The 18,236-nt window shown below is 39.2% G+C and overlaps 1 protein-coding gene across 1 annotated transcript in view; it reads left to right on the top strand.

Moving 5' to 3' along the window:
- Positions 1 to 18,236, top strand: part of ERCC8 (ERCC excision repair 8, CSA ubiquitin ligase complex subunit) — a 35,759-nt gene that overhangs the window by 794 nt on the left and 16,729 nt on the right. Inside the window, exons 2-8 of the mRNA XM_074165721.1 lie at positions 1,490 to 1,585; positions 1,731 to 1,832; positions 11,045 to 11,168; positions 12,712 to 12,793; positions 13,394 to 13,462; positions 14,863 to 14,929; positions 17,722 to 17,825. Coding sequence (XP_074021822.1) covers positions 1,490 to 1,585; positions 1,731 to 1,832; positions 11,045 to 11,168; positions 12,712 to 12,793; positions 13,394 to 13,462; positions 14,863 to 14,929; positions 17,722 to 17,825 — 644 coding nt within the window. The remainder of the gene's footprint in view (positions 1 to 1,489; positions 1,586 to 1,730; positions 1,833 to 11,044; positions 11,169 to 12,711; positions 12,794 to 13,393; positions 13,463 to 14,862; positions 14,930 to 17,721; positions 17,826 to 18,236) is intronic.

Raw genomic sequence — 18,236 nt, 5'->3', positions numbered from 1 at the left:
ATACTTATTCATTATCAGATAATCGGTTTTGTAGCTGTTTTTCAAGATAAATCCAATGAAGCCAACCTCAGTTCGTCTGCTCACACAACTCCATCAGCAGGAAGGACTGGTGTTGGTGACTTACAGCTTTTGATGCTGTGTCATTGTAAAAAGAGTCTGTTTAAAATCGAAAAGAATTATGGTAACTCGGGTATCTCCTTTCTGTGTATATTTTGACAATGCTATTATGTTCTTTCTGTGCCTCAGCACTCATGCAGCATTCAGTGTTAAGAATGGAAGCACAGAGGGCAGAATTTACATTACTTGGACAACTGTCTACCTAACATTTCCCTTCCTCAACATTTTAACTTTGACTTTAATAAATAATCTATAGTCTTCAGTAGATTGTGTTTATAACTACATTTTAAAGTCGTGTATTTTAAAACACTTCTTTAGGGGAATTTATTGCTTCACTAATACTCAATCTCAAGCTCAAAAGTGGTAAACTGGGTATCTTGTATGTGTCAAAAATTCTTATTCTATTTGAATTCTTGCATAACTATCTTTCATGTCTTTTAAAAGAGTTTAAATGACTTGCTGCTTTTGAAGCATGCCCACGGGCAAGGTCTGCCAGTGACAGCCTGGTTTCTGCCACATCAAGGCACCAGCTGAATAGGTGCATGCTGCCTTACAGCTTTTCAGTTATCTACTTATTTACAGTGTTTTTTACAAAACAATGCTGTAGGAAGCTCTGATCCTCTTCTAAGGCTAATTTCATATCAGGTAACATGGCTTAAGGAAGCACAATCTTTTTTTCTCTTTTTTTTTTTTTTTTTTTTTTTTTTTTTTACTATGTAATATTAGCATATTTAAAGATACAGGCTACTACTAAGTAGTACAATTGCAGCTCAGGAAAGTTTCCCTCGGAAGCTTCATCATGTGGATAGCATAGTTTTTATTTAATGTTACAGAAAATGTAACATACAAACATTGTTTCGTTAAAGGTAATTTGTCAAGTAATTGAATTTGTCCACTAGGTGTCCGTAGTTCCAAGTAACTAGGGTGAAGCTTGGAAGGATGGTACAAAGTAACTAATGTTTGTTACAACTACAACAAATGCATCTTGATGTTTCTTTTGCTCAGTTTTTTCAAATTACAGTCTGGGTTTTGTTTCATATGTTGACCTCAAATGCAGTTTTGCTATTTCTTTGAGCACTTTTTACATATTTATTTCTCTCTTACCTTCCAAACAACATAAAAAAATAAAATATTTTTTTCTGCCAATTTCACAGCACTTATTTCCAGCCCTGTATCATGTCTGCAAGTCTAGTTTTGCAAACAATAATGGGGATACATTAAAGGCATTGAGAAAGTGCAAAACTATGGTTTGAGCTATTCGGAACTACACAGTAGCATTCTACAATTCTGTTGTTCTTGTTCTTCATATCTCTGATTTTCTTTTTTTCTTTTTTCTTTTTTTTTGTTTTTGTTTTGTTATTGTTGTTTTAAGGGTTCTAAATTTGGAATTAAATAAAGATAGAGATGTGGAAAGAATACATGGAAGTGGTATCAACACCCTTGATATTGAGCCTGTTGAGGGAAGATAGTAAGTATATACTTTAGTTGCTAAAAATGTATATGAGAACCCGTGTTTTGGTACTATGGATTTATTTACTTGCTGAACACACAATTATATTGAGCATGTTGAGATCATGCATGTTGTAACTTCTGTGATTTGTTAACACTTTCAGCATGTTATCCGGTGGATCAGATGGTGTTATTGTACTATATGACCTTGAAAACTTGAGCAGAAAACCAAGTTACACATGTAGAGCACTTTGTTCTGTGGGAAGGTAGGTACTCAAGAATTCTATTAGAAGTGCATAGTGATATCTCTTGTGTGACTAGCATTAAACTCACAAATTAATGTGTTCTTATTTCTAGGATAAAAATATGGTAGAAAATAGAGCCAGAAATCTTTGAAGGCTAGCATGATGCATTGTGTGTTCTAGCATGCAAAAAAAAGCAAGAAACTTTGTGAAGATTTGTGTGATTTCCTAAGTAACAGGAGCTGTTTTTCCTTGTTTTGTATACTCCTGTACAGTTATGATATATGTACAATGACTCTCTGATATTGTTTGGGCAGATCTTTGGCAGTTCAAAGTTAAAATGGAGGATATTAATTTTACTCGTATGGAAACTGAAGTAGGGAGGCTTGTCTTGCTGTTGCCCCCACAAAAAAGTCAGACTTAGTACTCCAATCTCATGTTTTAACATTAGAAAAAAAAAACACAAAAAGATTAATTAATTAATTAATTAATTGGCTATTCTCACCCAAACTCAAACCCCCTTGAGGTACACGTTGGAATTCTCCATCCTTCTGCATCACCTACCAAGTGCACCCAGGTCCTTGAGCAAAAGCAATCCCATGGATGGGCTGTTGCCTGAGGCAGGAATAACTCTGATGGTCTTTCCTAACATGTTCTTCATGTGCACTGTAGGGACTTTAACCTTGTCAACAGTATGTGAAAATTTTGATTGGGCAAGGCCAGCTTGATTGATAGATCCCCTGCTATTAACTAACCAGGTAGCCTTTGCTAAATGTGTATCCCAATGTTTTAAGGTCCCTCCAGACATTGCTCTCAGTGTAGTCTTTAACAGTGCATTGTGTCGTTCAATTGTCCATGAGGCTGGTGCATGAGAGGGGATACTCTTTGGCCTAAGTGTCTATGAGGCTGTTTTGGAAATGAATCCCGTTGTCTGACTCGGTTCTCTCTGGGGTGCCATGCCACCATAAGACTTGCTTTTCAAGGCCCAGGATAGCGTTCCAGTCTGTGGTATGGGGCACAGGATATGTTTCCAACCATGCGGTGGCTGCTTCCCCTATTGTGAGCACGTGGCACTTGGTGGGTTAATGGGACTGTGATATAATCAATCTACCAGACCTCCTCATATTTATATTTCAGCCACTGACCTCCATACCACAGAGGCTTTAACTGCTTGGCTTGCATGATTGCAGCATGTCTCACATTCATGGATAACCTGTGCAATAGTGTCCATGGTCAAATCCAGCCCTCAGTCATGAGCCCACCTATATGTTACATCTCTTCCTTGATGACCTGAGGTGTCATAGGCCCATCAAACTGTAAATAGTTCATCTCTATGTTGCTGGTGCAGATCCACCTGAACTACTTCAATCTTAGCAGCCTGATCCAGCTGCTGATTGTTTTGATGTTACTCAATGGCCCGGCTCTTGGGTACATGGGCATCTGCATGTTTTACTTTCATAACCAGATTCTCTATCTGGGCAGCAATGTCTTGCCACAATGGGACAGCCCAAATTGGTTTGCCCCTGTGCTGCCAGTTGCTCTGCTTCTGTTGCTGTAACCACCCCCACAGGGGATTTGCCACCATTCATGAGTCAGCACAGAGATAAAGCACTGGCCCCTTTTCTTGACCAGTAATGTGTAGAGCCAGCTGGATGGCTTTCACCTCTGCAAACTGACTCGATTCACCTTGTCCTTCATCAGTTTCTTGCCATATGGTACTCTATGTAGCAGCCTTCCACTTTCGATGTTTTCCCACAGTGAGACAGGACCCATCAGTGAGCAGAACATATTGTCTCTCATTTTCTGGCAATTTATTACACAATGGGGCCTCTTCAGCATGAGTCACCTTCTCCTCTGGTGATATTCCAAAATATTTGCTTTCCAGCTGGCACGTGATCACTTCCAAAATACCTGGGTGACTGGGGTTTCCTATTTGAGCCTATTGTGTGACTCACTCTACGTAACATCCATTGCACGATGTGTAGTGGTGACCCTCCCCTTGAACATCTGGTGCAGCACCAGCAAGTGGGATGCCAAAGTAGCTGTGCTGCAGTACCAACCACTTCCAAAGCAGCTCAAACCCCTTCATATGCTGCCATTATCTCTTTTTCAGTTGGAATATAGCAGGCTTTGAATGCTCTGTATCGCTGACTCCAAAACTCCAGGGGTTGACCTCAAGTCTCCCCTGGTGTATTCTGCCAGTCTCCAGGTAGGGCCATTCTCCCCAGCTGTGGTGTAGAGCACATTTTTATCATCTTGTCCTGCCTGAACCTCGTCCAGGGACTAGTGCATGAACAGTTTCCTGTCTGATTTGTTCAAAGGCTTGTAATTGCTCACGGCCACATCTGAAATCGTTCTTCCCAGTCACTTGATAGAGAGGGCTTACAATCAGCCTGGGCATTCTCAAAAAGCCCACGATGCCTGAGAAAGGTTGTGTTTCCTTTTTGCTAGTTGGTGGAGAAATAGCTGCTACTTTGTGGATCACATCCATTGGGATCTAATAGTGTCCATCTTGCCATTTTATTGCCAAAAACTCCTATGCAGGTCCCTTGACCTTACTTTGTTTTATGGCAAAACCAGCTTTCAGAAGGATTTGGATTATTTTCCTCCCTTTCTCAAAACTTCTGCTGTATTGCCTCACACGTCGCCAATGTATTGCAGGTGTTATGGAGCTTCACCCTTTTCCAGTGCAGTCTGGATGAGTCCATGGCAAATAGTGGGACTGTTTCCACCCCTAGGACAGTCGATTCTAAGTGTACTGGATGCCGCTCCAAGTGAAAGCAGACTGTGACCTGCCCTCTGCCACCAAACGGATTGAGAAAGATGCATTAGCAACATCAGTTGTTGCATACCACTTGACTGCCTTTGACTCCAATTTGTACTGAAGTTCTAGCATGTCCAGCACAGCAGCGCTGTGGTATGACTTCATTCAGGCCACGGTAGTCTACTGTTAGTCTCACTTTCCATTATATTTTTGCACTGGGCAATGGGACTATTAAAGTGTGAGTGAGTCTTGCTGATCCCTCCTTGGGTCTCCAGTTGATGAACCAGTTTATGGAGGAGAAACAGGGAGTCTCGGTTGGTGTGATATTGCTGCTGGTGCACTGTTGTGCTAGTGATTGGCACCCGTTGTTCTTCAACCCTCAGCAACCCCACAACAGAAAGGTCCTTTGAGAGACTGGGCAAGGTAGACAGCTGTTTAATTTCCTCCATCTCCAATGCAGCTATGCCAAAAGCCCATTGGTACCCTTTTGTGTCCTTGAAATACCCTCTTCTGAGGTAGTCTATGCCAAGGGTGCACGGAGCCCCTGGGCCAGTCACAATGGGATGCTTTTGCCACTTCTTCCCAGTCAGGCTCACTTCAGCTTCCAGTGCAGTCAACTGTTGGGATCCCCCTGTCACTCCAGAAATACAAATGGGTTCTGCTGTTTTATAGCTTGATGGCCTTAGTGTACACTGTGCACCAATGTCCACTAGAGCCTTGTATACTCCTGTGGGTCTGATGTGCCAGGCCATCGAATCCACACAGTCCAGTAAACGCTGTTGTCCCTTTCCTCCACCTGGCTGGAGGTAGGCCCCCTCTAGTCCCGGCCATAGTATTCATTACTCACTTCTTGTGGATATGAGTCAGGAATCCTCTCATTAAAATCAGGAGTAAGATTACGCCTTCTACTCTGGGGAGCTGCCCACTGGAAAATGGAGCAGCAGTTTTTTTGGAAGAACTGCCTTGTTTCATTTTTTTTTTCTTGCAACTCATCTACCTGTGCCTCTAGGATCAAGGTAGGTTTTCCATCCCACTTTCTTATGTACTGTCTGTGGTCACACAGGTGAAACCACAGGGCAGCTCATGGTGTGTGATCTCGATATCCTCTCTCTTGGGTAGAGGGTCTTTTACTCTTAATAGCTGAGATACTAGTCCATACAGGTGGGGAGTAGGAGCTATCCGCTTTGAATTGCTGGACCTCCCAGGACAGTTTCTGCACAGGCAAGACGAGGGAGAAAGAGAGACTTTATATTGCCAGAATTGGTCAGCCAACTCATCCACATTCTGTTCTTCTCTGTCTTTTTAGGTCATTACTGAGTTGGCAATGAGTTGGCATTTGATGACGGTGCACTCTGTACAAACTTTGGCCACATGGGTCATTTGCACTGGACTTCATCTGGGTCTTTGGAAAACTGCTCATTGTCTGGGTCATCATTACCACCTGTAGCATGGCTAATTTCCTCGGGTACTGGATACCTTTCTTCTCGGTGCTCCACTTTCTTGGGTGACATATAGTATCTTATAGTATCTTCCTTGAAGGAATACCTTTCCTTCACACCTGACAGAAGTCACCTCCAGAGGCTGAGAACTTATGCCTCTTTCCCTATTGCTTTGTCAATGTCCCCTTCCCTAGACAGAGATCCCAGCTGCCTGCCTTCCCTACCCTCTAATTCCAGGCTGCTGGCCCTGTTATCCCAGTTTTGGAGCAGCCAGGTAACAATGTGTTTGACTGGATGAGAGCTGAAATCCTTTCATGTGTCTCGCGCTCACTCAGGGATAGAGATCAGACGGTTACTGTCTCATTTATGAGTTCTTCCTCTGAGGAAGAGGAGGAACCCTCCCACCAAAGTCTTCTTTGGGGAGAAGCAAGAGATTCTTCCTCTTCCTCATCTTGTTCTTGTAATGGCCCTTCTCCAAAGTAGTCTGCCTCATGGCTGGTAGGGCAGTATACTGCTTTCTCCTGCTCCCTCTTAGGAGAAGCTTCTTCAACCCTTACTAAACCTGCTGACTTCGACTTCCAAGATTTCTTCTTCTGTATAGAGGTGACTGATACCAGCACAGGCTAGTTCTTTGGTTCAGCCACAGTGCCCGTCACAGTGGTTGGAGTAGCCACAGTTCCTGTTGGTCTGTCTTCCCTCTCTTCTCACTGAGAGTACTGCATAGTATCAAGCAGTGTTTGGTAGATACTGGCCAAGGCCCATCACAGTGTGGTAGGTTGTGCCTCTCTGGGGTAGCTACAGCATTTTTCTTTCAAATGTTATCAGTTCATCAGGGTCCTGTAGTTGTTTGGGTATGAAGTTGCAGACCATTGGAGGTGAGAAGTTTTCTAGGTACCTGCCCATATTCTTCTACATGCCATGCCACTCATGACTATCCAGCCTTGGGGCAGATCTCTGGGCAGTATTCTTAAATGGTTGCTTAACCCTAAATAAGATCTGGAATACATTTAGGAGACATAGCAATAAGAGCATGCTGGCTTGAACATTCAAAGGATATGAACAATTCTCAAGAGCTGTTGTAACTAGTCTGAAGGAGAAAGGGAAGGTGAAAGAGTGGGGAAGAATATCCTACCCTGTCTCGCCCATGGATTGGTTCTCCAAGGAGAAAAAGTAGAGTGTGATTATTAATAATTTGCAAGAGATGATGCATGAGATATGGAGATGACAGCAATGCTGAATATAAACACCACATTAGTCTGATTAACAGTGATGTTATCGTATCATAAACCAATTTTACCCAGTACAGCAAAACAATAAACCTGATCCATCTCCCAGAGGTGATAAACAGCATAGACATAGGGAGTATATACTGCAAACAAGGATTTACGTAACACAACCATGTGAACAAATAAAACAACACTGTGATCAGCGACTGTTAAACTAATATAATGAATGCTTATAACAAATTGTTTTAACGTGCTCTGGTGAAATCTATTGTTGGCTCAACCCTTCAAGCCCCACATTGGGCACCAAAAAGGACTGTCACGGGTTTAACCCCAACCGGCAACTAAACACCATACAGCCGCTTGCTCACTCCTCCCCCTGTACCTGATGGGATGGGGAGGAGAATCGGAAAAAAAAAAAGGTAAAACTCTTGGGTTGAGATAAAGACAGTTTAATAGGACAACAACAGAAGAGAAAATAACAATCATGGTAACAGTAATAAAAAAATATACAAAATGAATGATGTGTAATGCAATTGCTCACCACCCACTGACCGATGCCCAGTCTGTACCCTGAGCAGCGATCCTTGCCCCCGCAGCCAACCCCCATTTATATACTGAGCATGAATATTCCTGTTGCCAGCTTGGGTCACATGTCCTGTCTATGCTCCCTCTCAGCTTCTGTGGGAAGCTGAAAAAGTCCTTGACTGCTTAGCAAGAACTAAGAATATTAGTGTGTTATCAATATTATTTTCATCCTAAATCCAAAACACAGTGCTATACCAGCAGCTAGTAAGAAAATTAATTTTATCCCAGCCAAAAGCAGGACAGCATATTTAGTTGGTAGTCTGTTTCTTGAGTAGATGTTAATTTGCATAGTTGCATCTTTTATTAGTTATCAGTTAAGTAAAGGCATAAATCATACTAGTAAAATCTGATTTTGTGAGATACAATGTTCTAAATTATAGGCCTATCATTATTATTGATTAAAGTAACCATAGTAGGTTTTTTGCCTCTATTATTTGTTTCCAGTGTTTATGTGGCTTCCTAGTATGTTTTAAATACTTATTGTAGCAAATTGCCTACATATATAGATTCAGGTACCAGAATATTATTCATGCAGAGTTCCTGACATCATAAATGAATTTATAATTGCCAGTGTGAAATGATTCCCGTATGATTATGTGGCTTGTATTTTTGAAGCATTTGATAATGTGTTGCAAAAGTTTGCTGTATTCTGAATTTGTAGGGCACAATGCAACTCTGGTCTCCAAGGGCCTTGAAGAATAAGCTCTTAGTAAAGACCCCTTGAAGCTACTTTTGAATAGGCTTTGAACTGGGTCTGCTGAGGGGCCAGTAGTTTAGAACATCAGAGGAGATAATTCCTGATGGTACATTTACATGGCGTTTCTCATCTAGAATATAGGACCACTATTGCAAAAAACAAGAACATTCCTTGTTCCGCTGGGAGTCAGCACACAGAGCTTTACACGCTTTCATATGATCCACGCTGTCCTGTGACAAAAACTGGCATTTGAGAGTAACCAAACAGTACCAGCTTCTAGTAATATATAGGAGATGCTTGTGCATAAAGTAGTCTCCGCTACCCAAAACCTGTCTAGGAAGTTGACTGTCTGGCGGTGACCTTAGTATCCATATAATTAATTCTGTATTTTTCTTTGGTAGAAAAGTTTGGGGTATTCAGAGTAATGGGGGAAAATACTGCATTATAATGAAGTGGGAATAACATAGAGCCCTGAGACATGAAGCCAGGCAGAATGGCATGTGGCCACTACTAAGCCTAGCCAGATCAAAGGTGATTCCTGCAGAGCTACTCTAGAGCTTTTTGGTTCATTCCTCAGCCCTCTGGGTTATGGGAGAATTGATTGCTCTGGTGCAGTGCTGGACACAGTCCAGTGTTGTGTACTTGTATTTATTGTACCAGGATAATTAGTTCCATGAGTTTAGATTTTTCTGCATAGCGCATACAAATGCCTCTGCAGGAGTAAGTTCATGCTGAGTCAGGCTTGATTTCCTGGCTCTGCAGGTACTGAAGATTTTTAGCTTGAAACGCCCGTAGAATAAGTGCACCAAATCTGTTGATTTTTAGCACTGTGGCAAACTAACAGGTCATTCTAGGATGTGCCTCAGAGATAAGCAACGCAGGAGTTGTTAAACTAAGCTCAACAGTTGCTCAATAGCTCTTGCTTAGTATTGTCAGTGCTGGCTTCAGGCTAGCTCTGTTTAAAGACGCCTTTTGCACTTTCTGGCAACCCAAGTAAGCAGGAAGATTTATTAGCTTAGGTGTAGTGCCAGATCAGAGCATCTGCATCTGCATTTACACAATGATACTTCTGCAATAGTTACCGCTTTGGATGCAGGACGCTTGAGAGAACAATGCCAAGATAAGAGATGAAGAAATCTTGTGAGCCTTTCACTAGCTGCATTTGGACTATTTTCATGCGTACTGCATCTGGCTGGGATGGAGTCAATTTTTTGCATAGTAGCTTGTATGGTGCTATGTTTTGGATTTGTGACTAGTCTTGATAACACACTGATCTTTTAGCTATTGCTGAACAATGCTTGCATAGTGTCGAGGCGTTCTTTGTTCGTCACTCTGCCCTCTCAGCAAGTAGGTTGGGGTGGACAAGAGGCTGGCAGGGAACACAGCCTGACCCAAATTGACCAAAGGGATACTGATATTCCATACCATACAACGTCATGTGCAGCAATAAACCTGAGGGGGAGAGTTTTCCAGGGTTTGCCATTGCTTGGGTTCTGGGTGGGCATCAGTCAGTCTGTGATGAGGGATTACTTTTGCATTACTTGTTTTTCTTTTTTTTTTTCTTTTTTTGTAGGTTGATTAATTTTGTTTCTTTTTATTTATTACAATGTCTTTATCTCAACCTACAAGTTTTCTCACCTTTGCTGTTTGGCAGTTTGGATTCTTTCCCTCATACCATTGCAGAAAGGGTGTGAGCAAATGGCTGCAGTGGTGCTTAGCTGCCTAGAACCAACCCACAACAGCATGGTACTTCTGATTCTGGGAGAATGGGTGTGGGTCCTGAAGCTGGATCCACATGGATGCAGCTCAGATATGAGTGGTCTAGCAGGTGTTTGAAACCTGTACTGTTCAGAGCCTGGTTGGTTGGGTCATATGCTGGAGCTGTCAAGATTAACTCTGGTGTCTGCCACCACTGTTAATGTATTATTAATTATATTACATTCGGTTACTATGCATAGTTGAGTTGAAAGTTTCATATTGTTCTTCCTCTTTCATTTCTGAATGCAAAAATAATTAACTTTTAGTAACTCACTCCACTGCTAGCTGGTAACTTCAGTATACATGAATTTCCAAGTGCAATTATTAGCTAATAATAATGAATTTTTTGAACTGTATATGATTGTATTTTTCAGTGGATGCATTTCTAAGACAGTGGGATTCCACAAGCTTAAAAGGTTTGTAGTGTTAGGCCCTCACTTTAAACATTAGATCTTTAAACATTAGAATTTAAAAATTTTTGAAGACATTAGTGCCTTTTATGCCTCAGACTGACTTAACTTGAGATATGCTATAGATATCATATTTTGAAAAGGTAAATGATCCGTAGTTTCTTGAAATGAGGGGTCTTCAAAATAATTAACATTGGTTGATTGAAAAATGAGGCACCAAAAGAACTAGTTCTTCTTGAAAACTTCAGTACAAATTTTTTAAAAATGTTTGAACTATGTTTTCAACTTGTTGAATATCAAGGTGGTTGTAACATGATTATCAAGACTAACCAATTGAAATCTTCTTCCTGATTGTAGGAGCCATCCTGATGTACATAGATACAGTGTGGAGACAGTACAGTGGTATCCTCATGACACTGGCATGTTTACATCGAGCTCATTTGATAAAACCTTGAAAATATGGGATACAAATACTTTACAAGTAAGAGAGAACTCCTACAGCTGGCAGGCTTGTTTATATACATGTTATTCATTCGGCGTCTGCAGTTCTCCCAGAGCTCAATGGGACCAAGCATCCAGAAGATGAAAACCAGCTGAATGCTAGAACTGTGGGTGCCGCAACAGGGTGGTGTGGTTCTGGCATTCATGCATATCTTGTTGTGTGCCTGTCTGTTTCTGAAGACCAGAATGTCTGAACTGTACAAGAGCTTGGAACGCTTGGGACAATTCCTTTCTGCTTTGCTGTGAACAGGAATACAGTTAGTTGAATTTATGCTGTGTCCACCAAGGGCTGGTCTGAAGTTCATTCTTGGGGATTGTTGAGTGTAATGGTAGTGTACTGCAGGCTAATTATTTTTTGTAACCAAAGCCCTAAATTGTGCTTTTGAAGGACTGGTGATTTTGGCATTCAGGGTCTGAAGTTCTTAAGTCTAAAATTCTGCTGTTGTAAGCATTGTAGACATAATTTCTAAAAATTGCTGCAGAATGAGAGGAACCATTAAGAAAATGCTAACCAGTGTAACTGGCTTTATTAAAGTAGACAGATTCTATAGGATTTTAGGTTGCTTTGACTCGCTAATCCTCTCATCTAATTGTTGAACTATGAATTCATGACTGCAGTTTATCCCGTTTCCTGTATGACTGTATTAACAGATTTACACTGATGCTATTTGAATGTTGTTTCATGCATAATAAAAGAATTAAAAAAAAAAAAAAAGAGGTCTGTCATCCTAGGGACACAATAGAGAATAAATTTTGACCTCCTTTCTTTTTTGTGAGATGTGAAACTGTGTTTGCAGTTACTAAATCTTCTCGTAAATACAAAGTTCAGTTCACTTTCCAAGTAGTTCTGTGAGCATCCCTTAAAAGACACAGTATGCATGTGAAGGTTATTGATTGATCTGTTCTGCCAGCAAATGGTGCATTTGAAACCACAGATAACTTAGTTTTAAGGGGTTTTATATATATATGTATGTAGAGTGATACAACAAAAGGAGTTGTACCTGAAAGTAATTGTACTGACTATTAAAGCAAATATAATATTTCATTAATTTTTAACACTCATAAAGGACCTAATAATTTTGTATAATTTTTTTTTTAAGACTTGAAGATACTATGTGATGTTTGTGAATGACAAGGGACTTCTAAATTTAGTCTAAGTGCTTCTTTCCTGTTGACTTCTATCTCCATATTATAACCTTCTTGTTTTCTATTTTTTCTTGCTAACATTTTAAATTTTTTGTAATTTTTTAATAAGTTCTGTTTATGCTTCTGATTAGACAACTTTCTTGGTCTTTCTTTTGGGTCATCTCTGAGCTCTGGCATAGTTGTTCTAGTGTTGGAAACAGACTTACTTTGTGATGTTTGCGTGATGTGGTTTCTAACCAGGAGTTATTGTTAGTGTGTAAATAGTAATATTTATAATAGTCTCATTTGTAGCTGTTACATGAAAAATACTTAATATTGAGGATTTATATTCTGATAACATCCTTGTGCTGTGATTAATGTAGTCTTTTTATTATCAGCCTGCAGATGTATTTCACTTTGAGGGAACAGTCTATAGCCATCACATGTCTCCAGTTGCTACAAAGCATTGTTTAATAGCAGGTATGTGTGTGTTGTTAAGAAATGTATTTTGGGCTTATAGTAAAAAGCAAGTAATACTCAGTAGGGTTTTTTTCCCTCCCCTGTCTTACTTGTACATAATTTGAGTTTTCATAAGATGTAAGCTCATTGGTAAAGTATTATAGGTTAGTCAGATGATGTTGACAAGATTATCACATTTGTTCTTCTTAAATAATGCATCTTTCAGTTCTCCCTCTAAATAAAAATTCACAGCTATAATTAGATTACCTTTCATTACAAAAGTTAGCATTTGAAGGCTATTAGATCCAAAGATAGTAAATGGTGTAAATAGGGGTGTGTGTATTGCGGACATGTACACAGTTTAAGTTTAGCAAAAAAAATATTTAAAGAGGAGCTATTTTTAAGTTTCATAAGTACTGTCCTGTTTACCTCCAGTTTCTAAATTTTGTTTGTTATATGGTAAATTTACTTGGCCTAAAAATGTAAATCTTTTAATAGAATGCATTGCTCTGACTAAATGAACTGTTTTCTTCTAGTTCTTTGTAATTGCTAAGATTTTTTTGTTGTTGTTCTGTCAAATGCTGGGGATTTTTTTAGTTGTCTTTGTTTCTCTTGTTACAGTTGGTACCAAAAGCCCCAAAGTACAGCTCTGCGACTTGAAGTCTGGATCCTGTTCTCACATTCTGCAGGGTACTTTTTAGTCTGAAACATAAATGTTAAACAATAACTACTTTGAGTAAAACAAGTCCTGTAAAGAAACACTGTATACAATGTATTCTTTGTAAGTAGCATGACTGAGTTATTTATTGCCAGTTGTGAAAGTTACACAGTGGCAAAAGGTTCTTCTGGGTATTAGCCTAGTGTTGATGAATTGGAGAATACAAATACTAATTAATGAACAGTTTTTACAGATGTTTGGGCATTTTCATAAGATAATCAGTAGTGATTACTATTATTACATGGCTAAATGTAGGCATTGGCTTTGTGTTCGTGGAAATTCAATATGAGGTGCTGGGTGTTTTTTTTTTTTTTAAAAACCACAACCTGAGAACAAAAACAAGAAGAAAAAAAAAAAAACCCACCAAAGCAAAAAATCCCTTCACTGTTTTAAACAAGATATCCTGTGGAGGTGCTTGCTTGAATTTGTTTAGAAGTTTCTGTATAATAGGCAACATACTACTTGCTATAGAAGGGTGGTATCTAATCCTTTGCATTTACTTAATTCAGTAAACATATGGGTTTATTGTACCATAATCCATTACTTTTTGCACTTAATAAGAATTTACCCTTAATGTCTCTTTTCTAATGTTTGCTTTCTGGAGTGTGACTATATATACACATGCTCAAGTGAAGGCAATTACAAGGTAAATCATCATGCTTCAAACCAGCTGGGCAAGAGACAGAGCTGATCTAGAAACTGTAGAGATGTGTTAGCTCAGACAGCAGTGTGCAAATGCAGCTCTATTTCTTCACTGGCCAGCTCAAGTCTAAAAACACCCTAGGTGCTTCCATGTGATGCAGAGCTTAAGCCAGTAAGTCCTTCTGAACTTAATTGGGTCCAATGAGCATTTCAATGTTCTGTTTCTGGAACTCAGAGAGCCAGAGAGTGCAGACACAGAATAGTTCTCTAGAGAATCAGTTTAGTTTCAGTAGGTCTTCTTGATATTGACACAAGAGTTATGATTTCCAGGCACATGCTGATTCTGTCTTTGTACACAGTCTGGTACAGTTAGCTCAAGTGCAGTATCAGAGGAACAGGTGGAAGCAGATTATGTCCTTCACTAAACTTAAACCAATCATTCTTTACAGAACTTGACTATTTTGCACACATTATATAGAACCGTCTTTGTTACCAAAAGTTATACTCAGTAATACTCCATATATCACTTTCAGCTCACTGCAAGCCCACTCAAGCAAGAAGAAGAGAAATAACTTCTAGACCAAAATAATACATTTTCACAAAATTCAAATTGATATTATGATTTAGATTATTGCCCTGGATTGGTGGATCCTATAGAACTAAGTATTTGCTTTTACTTCTACTTATTTACATAAAATGGTGTGTATAAACTTTTTCATATAATTTTTAGGTCACAGGCAAGAAGTACTGGCAGTGTCTTGGTCACCACGTCATGAGTATATTTTGGCAACAGCAAGGTAGGGATGTTGCTGGGCTGTTGTAAGCACAAAAATGTCTGGTGGTAAAATTTTATATATTCATGATGCATGTTTTTTATAATTCGAATTCACTTTTAAAGTTAATCTTCATCGTTTACTTTAACCTATTCACAGTTTTGTAGATCTTGTCTAGAAAAACTAAGCATGAAGAGCTGTGCAAGTGATGTTTGTTTTATAGGAATATAGTACAGAATTTTGAAATAATAATTGTATTTAAAGGTATAGGAAAATAATAGAGCGTTATAGAGATACTTACTTCTTACTGTTTATTAGTGTGTGCATTGCTAATCTGCTTTATCATAAAGTAAAACATGTTTAGCTCAAAATATTGTCTTGGTTAATCATGCTCAATTATGTCAAAGAGCATAAATCAGGTAGCTTAGCTGACAGGTAATAACTTTCCAAGCCACAGTAATTCAGTGAGTATGTCTTGTATGTTGATACTTCCAGGCCTGTTTTTTTTTTTTTTTTTTCATTCCAGCCATTTTGAGTCTAAAGGATCCTCTTGGTTTTCCTATAACTTTTGTATATGTTAACTTCTGATTATAATGTGACATTTCTCAGTTTCATGCTTGGCATGTTTTTTTCTTTTGAATTGCGGAGAGGAACAGTCGTTTTGTAAGTTGAGAGTGAATTTTGAATAAGATGATATCAGAATTGCATATGCTTGGCTTGTGATGCCAAGCTTCTGAAAGGCTTAATATAGTTGGGAAATTTTCTAACAATGTGATTTCTTTGTTTGTTTTAGCAAATGAAATGTTATTTCCTTGTTTTGCCATCACAGAAATAGTAGCAAATCTTGCTTATTAAATATTGACTTCTTGACATCTCCTGAAACACTTTGCTTCAGTCATATAACTATAATCTGCACCTACCTATGTTGTCATGTTGCCTTATTATAATTGCATGTTAAATATTTTTCTTATGGCTCCATTACTTAATTCAGGACTATAGTTAGACTACTACTTCCTAATAACGTAACTAATTTTTGCCATCTTATAAGACAAATATGGGCAAGAATTGGTAACACTGAGATAATGAAGAGGTAATGAGAAGAGACTGACTGGTACTGCTGAAAAGAGAATCTGGACTAATCTTGTGTATCAGGCCAAGACAATTGTATGTTTGCTTGTGATCACTTCCGGGCAGAGAAAATACATTTTTGGGGTTTATGTGGCTTGCATGTAAAACATGTTATTTCAAATTTCTCAATGTGGTGCTTGACTCTTCCACAGTTTTGGCAGGAGATTGTAATGGTTGGAGAAGAGACGTGGTTTCTAGGTCTTTTTCACACACTTTAGTTTCGGGCACTAGAGAAGGTTATAATCTCTTTCTTGTTCATTAGAACTGGCTAGAAAAGGTTAGCCAATAGAAACTGCATCATCAAAAATGGACAACTGTAGGCTTTTTTAATAAGGAATCTTTTTCTCTTTGTTAAGAATATTTCATTGAACTACTTGCAGTTTGTTGCTCGCTTTACAGTCAGCTCAGACCTCAGTGATACCTCTATTCACAGTATTAGAATATTTGTTTGCAGCAAAGTAATGTGTTGTCAGCATATTCAGTTGGAATACCACTTGGAAGTTAGCAGAATCAATCTGTAGTGGAGGGAAATACAAAAGAATAAATTGTTAATTAGCTTTTTCAGATGCAAACGAGATAAGGAATAATAGTTGGGTTTGCTCTGGTCAGTTGGTATACGTATACTACATATATTCCTGATATTAATGCACTGATCTAACTTGAGAACACACAGGAAAAAGTACTTCACTTAGCAGACTGCTTATCTAACAGTTTGATTGGATATATTTTCCAGCATAGGTCAAAGACATGCTCAGCAGGCATGAAAAATCATGTATGATTTGGGTTTTCTAATCTCCAAAAGGACAGTTAAGTTGCTGGGAACTGTCCAAATAGTTTCAGTAAATACATCTACACTGGTGACTTAGGGCACAGGAAGTGGTCTTTTCTATGAATTTACATCCTGTCTATGTCTGGGAGTCTTGTGGTGCGCACAGAAGGACACTACTGGAATGCTCACATCAAGGTGCCATACAAAGTGCACTGCCTGCAACGTTGCTGTCAAAGCGAGTGCCTATACCAACAGTTATCACAGCTTTTGTTGCTGGCAAAGGCACACTGTGACCAAAGCATGAGCATGCAGCCTGGGAACCAGAACGAATCACAGCAGCTTGGTCTCTCCCTCCTTCTGCCACGCTGGTAACGTAGACAAAGCCAGTGACTTCCTACAGAAGTAAGCTCTTGGTGTTTCTCTGCCATAGGACTGTATGACAACAGAGCGTATAGACCTATCCAGCCTATGTGCGTGTAGCCAATTTCTGTGCAAGTCGTACTATAGATTTGTGATAGCAAGAGCCTGAGTTCCCAGATGACCATTAGAGACAATGCTGGAGTCTGTAGCTACAGTTTAATCAACAGCAGAATTAGCAACTTTATTCCTAGCCTGTGTATGTATGCAAGGGTGTTATGTTGTAGACAAAGAGGCAAGAGTATTGTGTTGTACACAAAGACTCACTCTTAACTTAGGTGCCCATGGTGTACCAGCTGTATTTATTAATACATGTACATGAATATCTGAAGTCTTTCATAAAAATCTTTTCATGAAATTTTATTGGCTTGAATGTGACTGCATGGTGAGCTGTTCAGAGTAGTTGCTGGGCCAGGGTGAGTGCCAGGTGGGTTGGCTAAAGACAGTCGTTGAACCAGGGTGCACACCATTTCCCTAATATATGCAAATCTGTTTTTCTTAGTGCTGACAGTAGAGTAAAATTATGGGATGTGAGAAGAGCATCTGGATGCCTGAGTACGCTTGATCAGCACAATGGAGAAAAATCCAAATCATCTTCTGAGGCAGGTAATACAGAGTATAATTGGTGGTAATTCATATGTAACTAGATGCATTCTTATATTTCATAAATGTGTTGAATACTAGGACCAGCATGGAGAATAGTGATAATCCAGTCATTACCTGCTGCATAACACAGGCCATTGGATTTTATTCAGTTACTTCTGTTATAGAGACGGTGTTTGTGGTTGGGGATCTTGTTTAGAGAGATCTCCTTGGCAACCATATTGTATCTGTTCTAAAAGTTTTTCTCCTTTAAATGGGAAATTTTGCCATCTGTTTTATGAGCGGAAGAATTGATTCCTGCTGTAGATTAGGTTTCATATAAACAACAATCACTTCATAAGCTGTTCCTATAATTACCCTCCTTTAAAAACAAAGACAATACAAACAAAACCCACAAAAACACATTCCTTTTTC

This window comes from Numenius arquata, chromosome Z (assembly GCF_964106895.1).
Source record: "Numenius arquata chromosome Z, bNumArq3.hap1.1, whole genome shotgun sequence".
Lineage (NCBI taxonomy): Eukaryota > Metazoa > Chordata > Aves > Charadriiformes > Scolopacidae > Numenius > Numenius arquata.
This window is presented reverse-complemented; position numbering and strand designations above follow the sequence as displayed.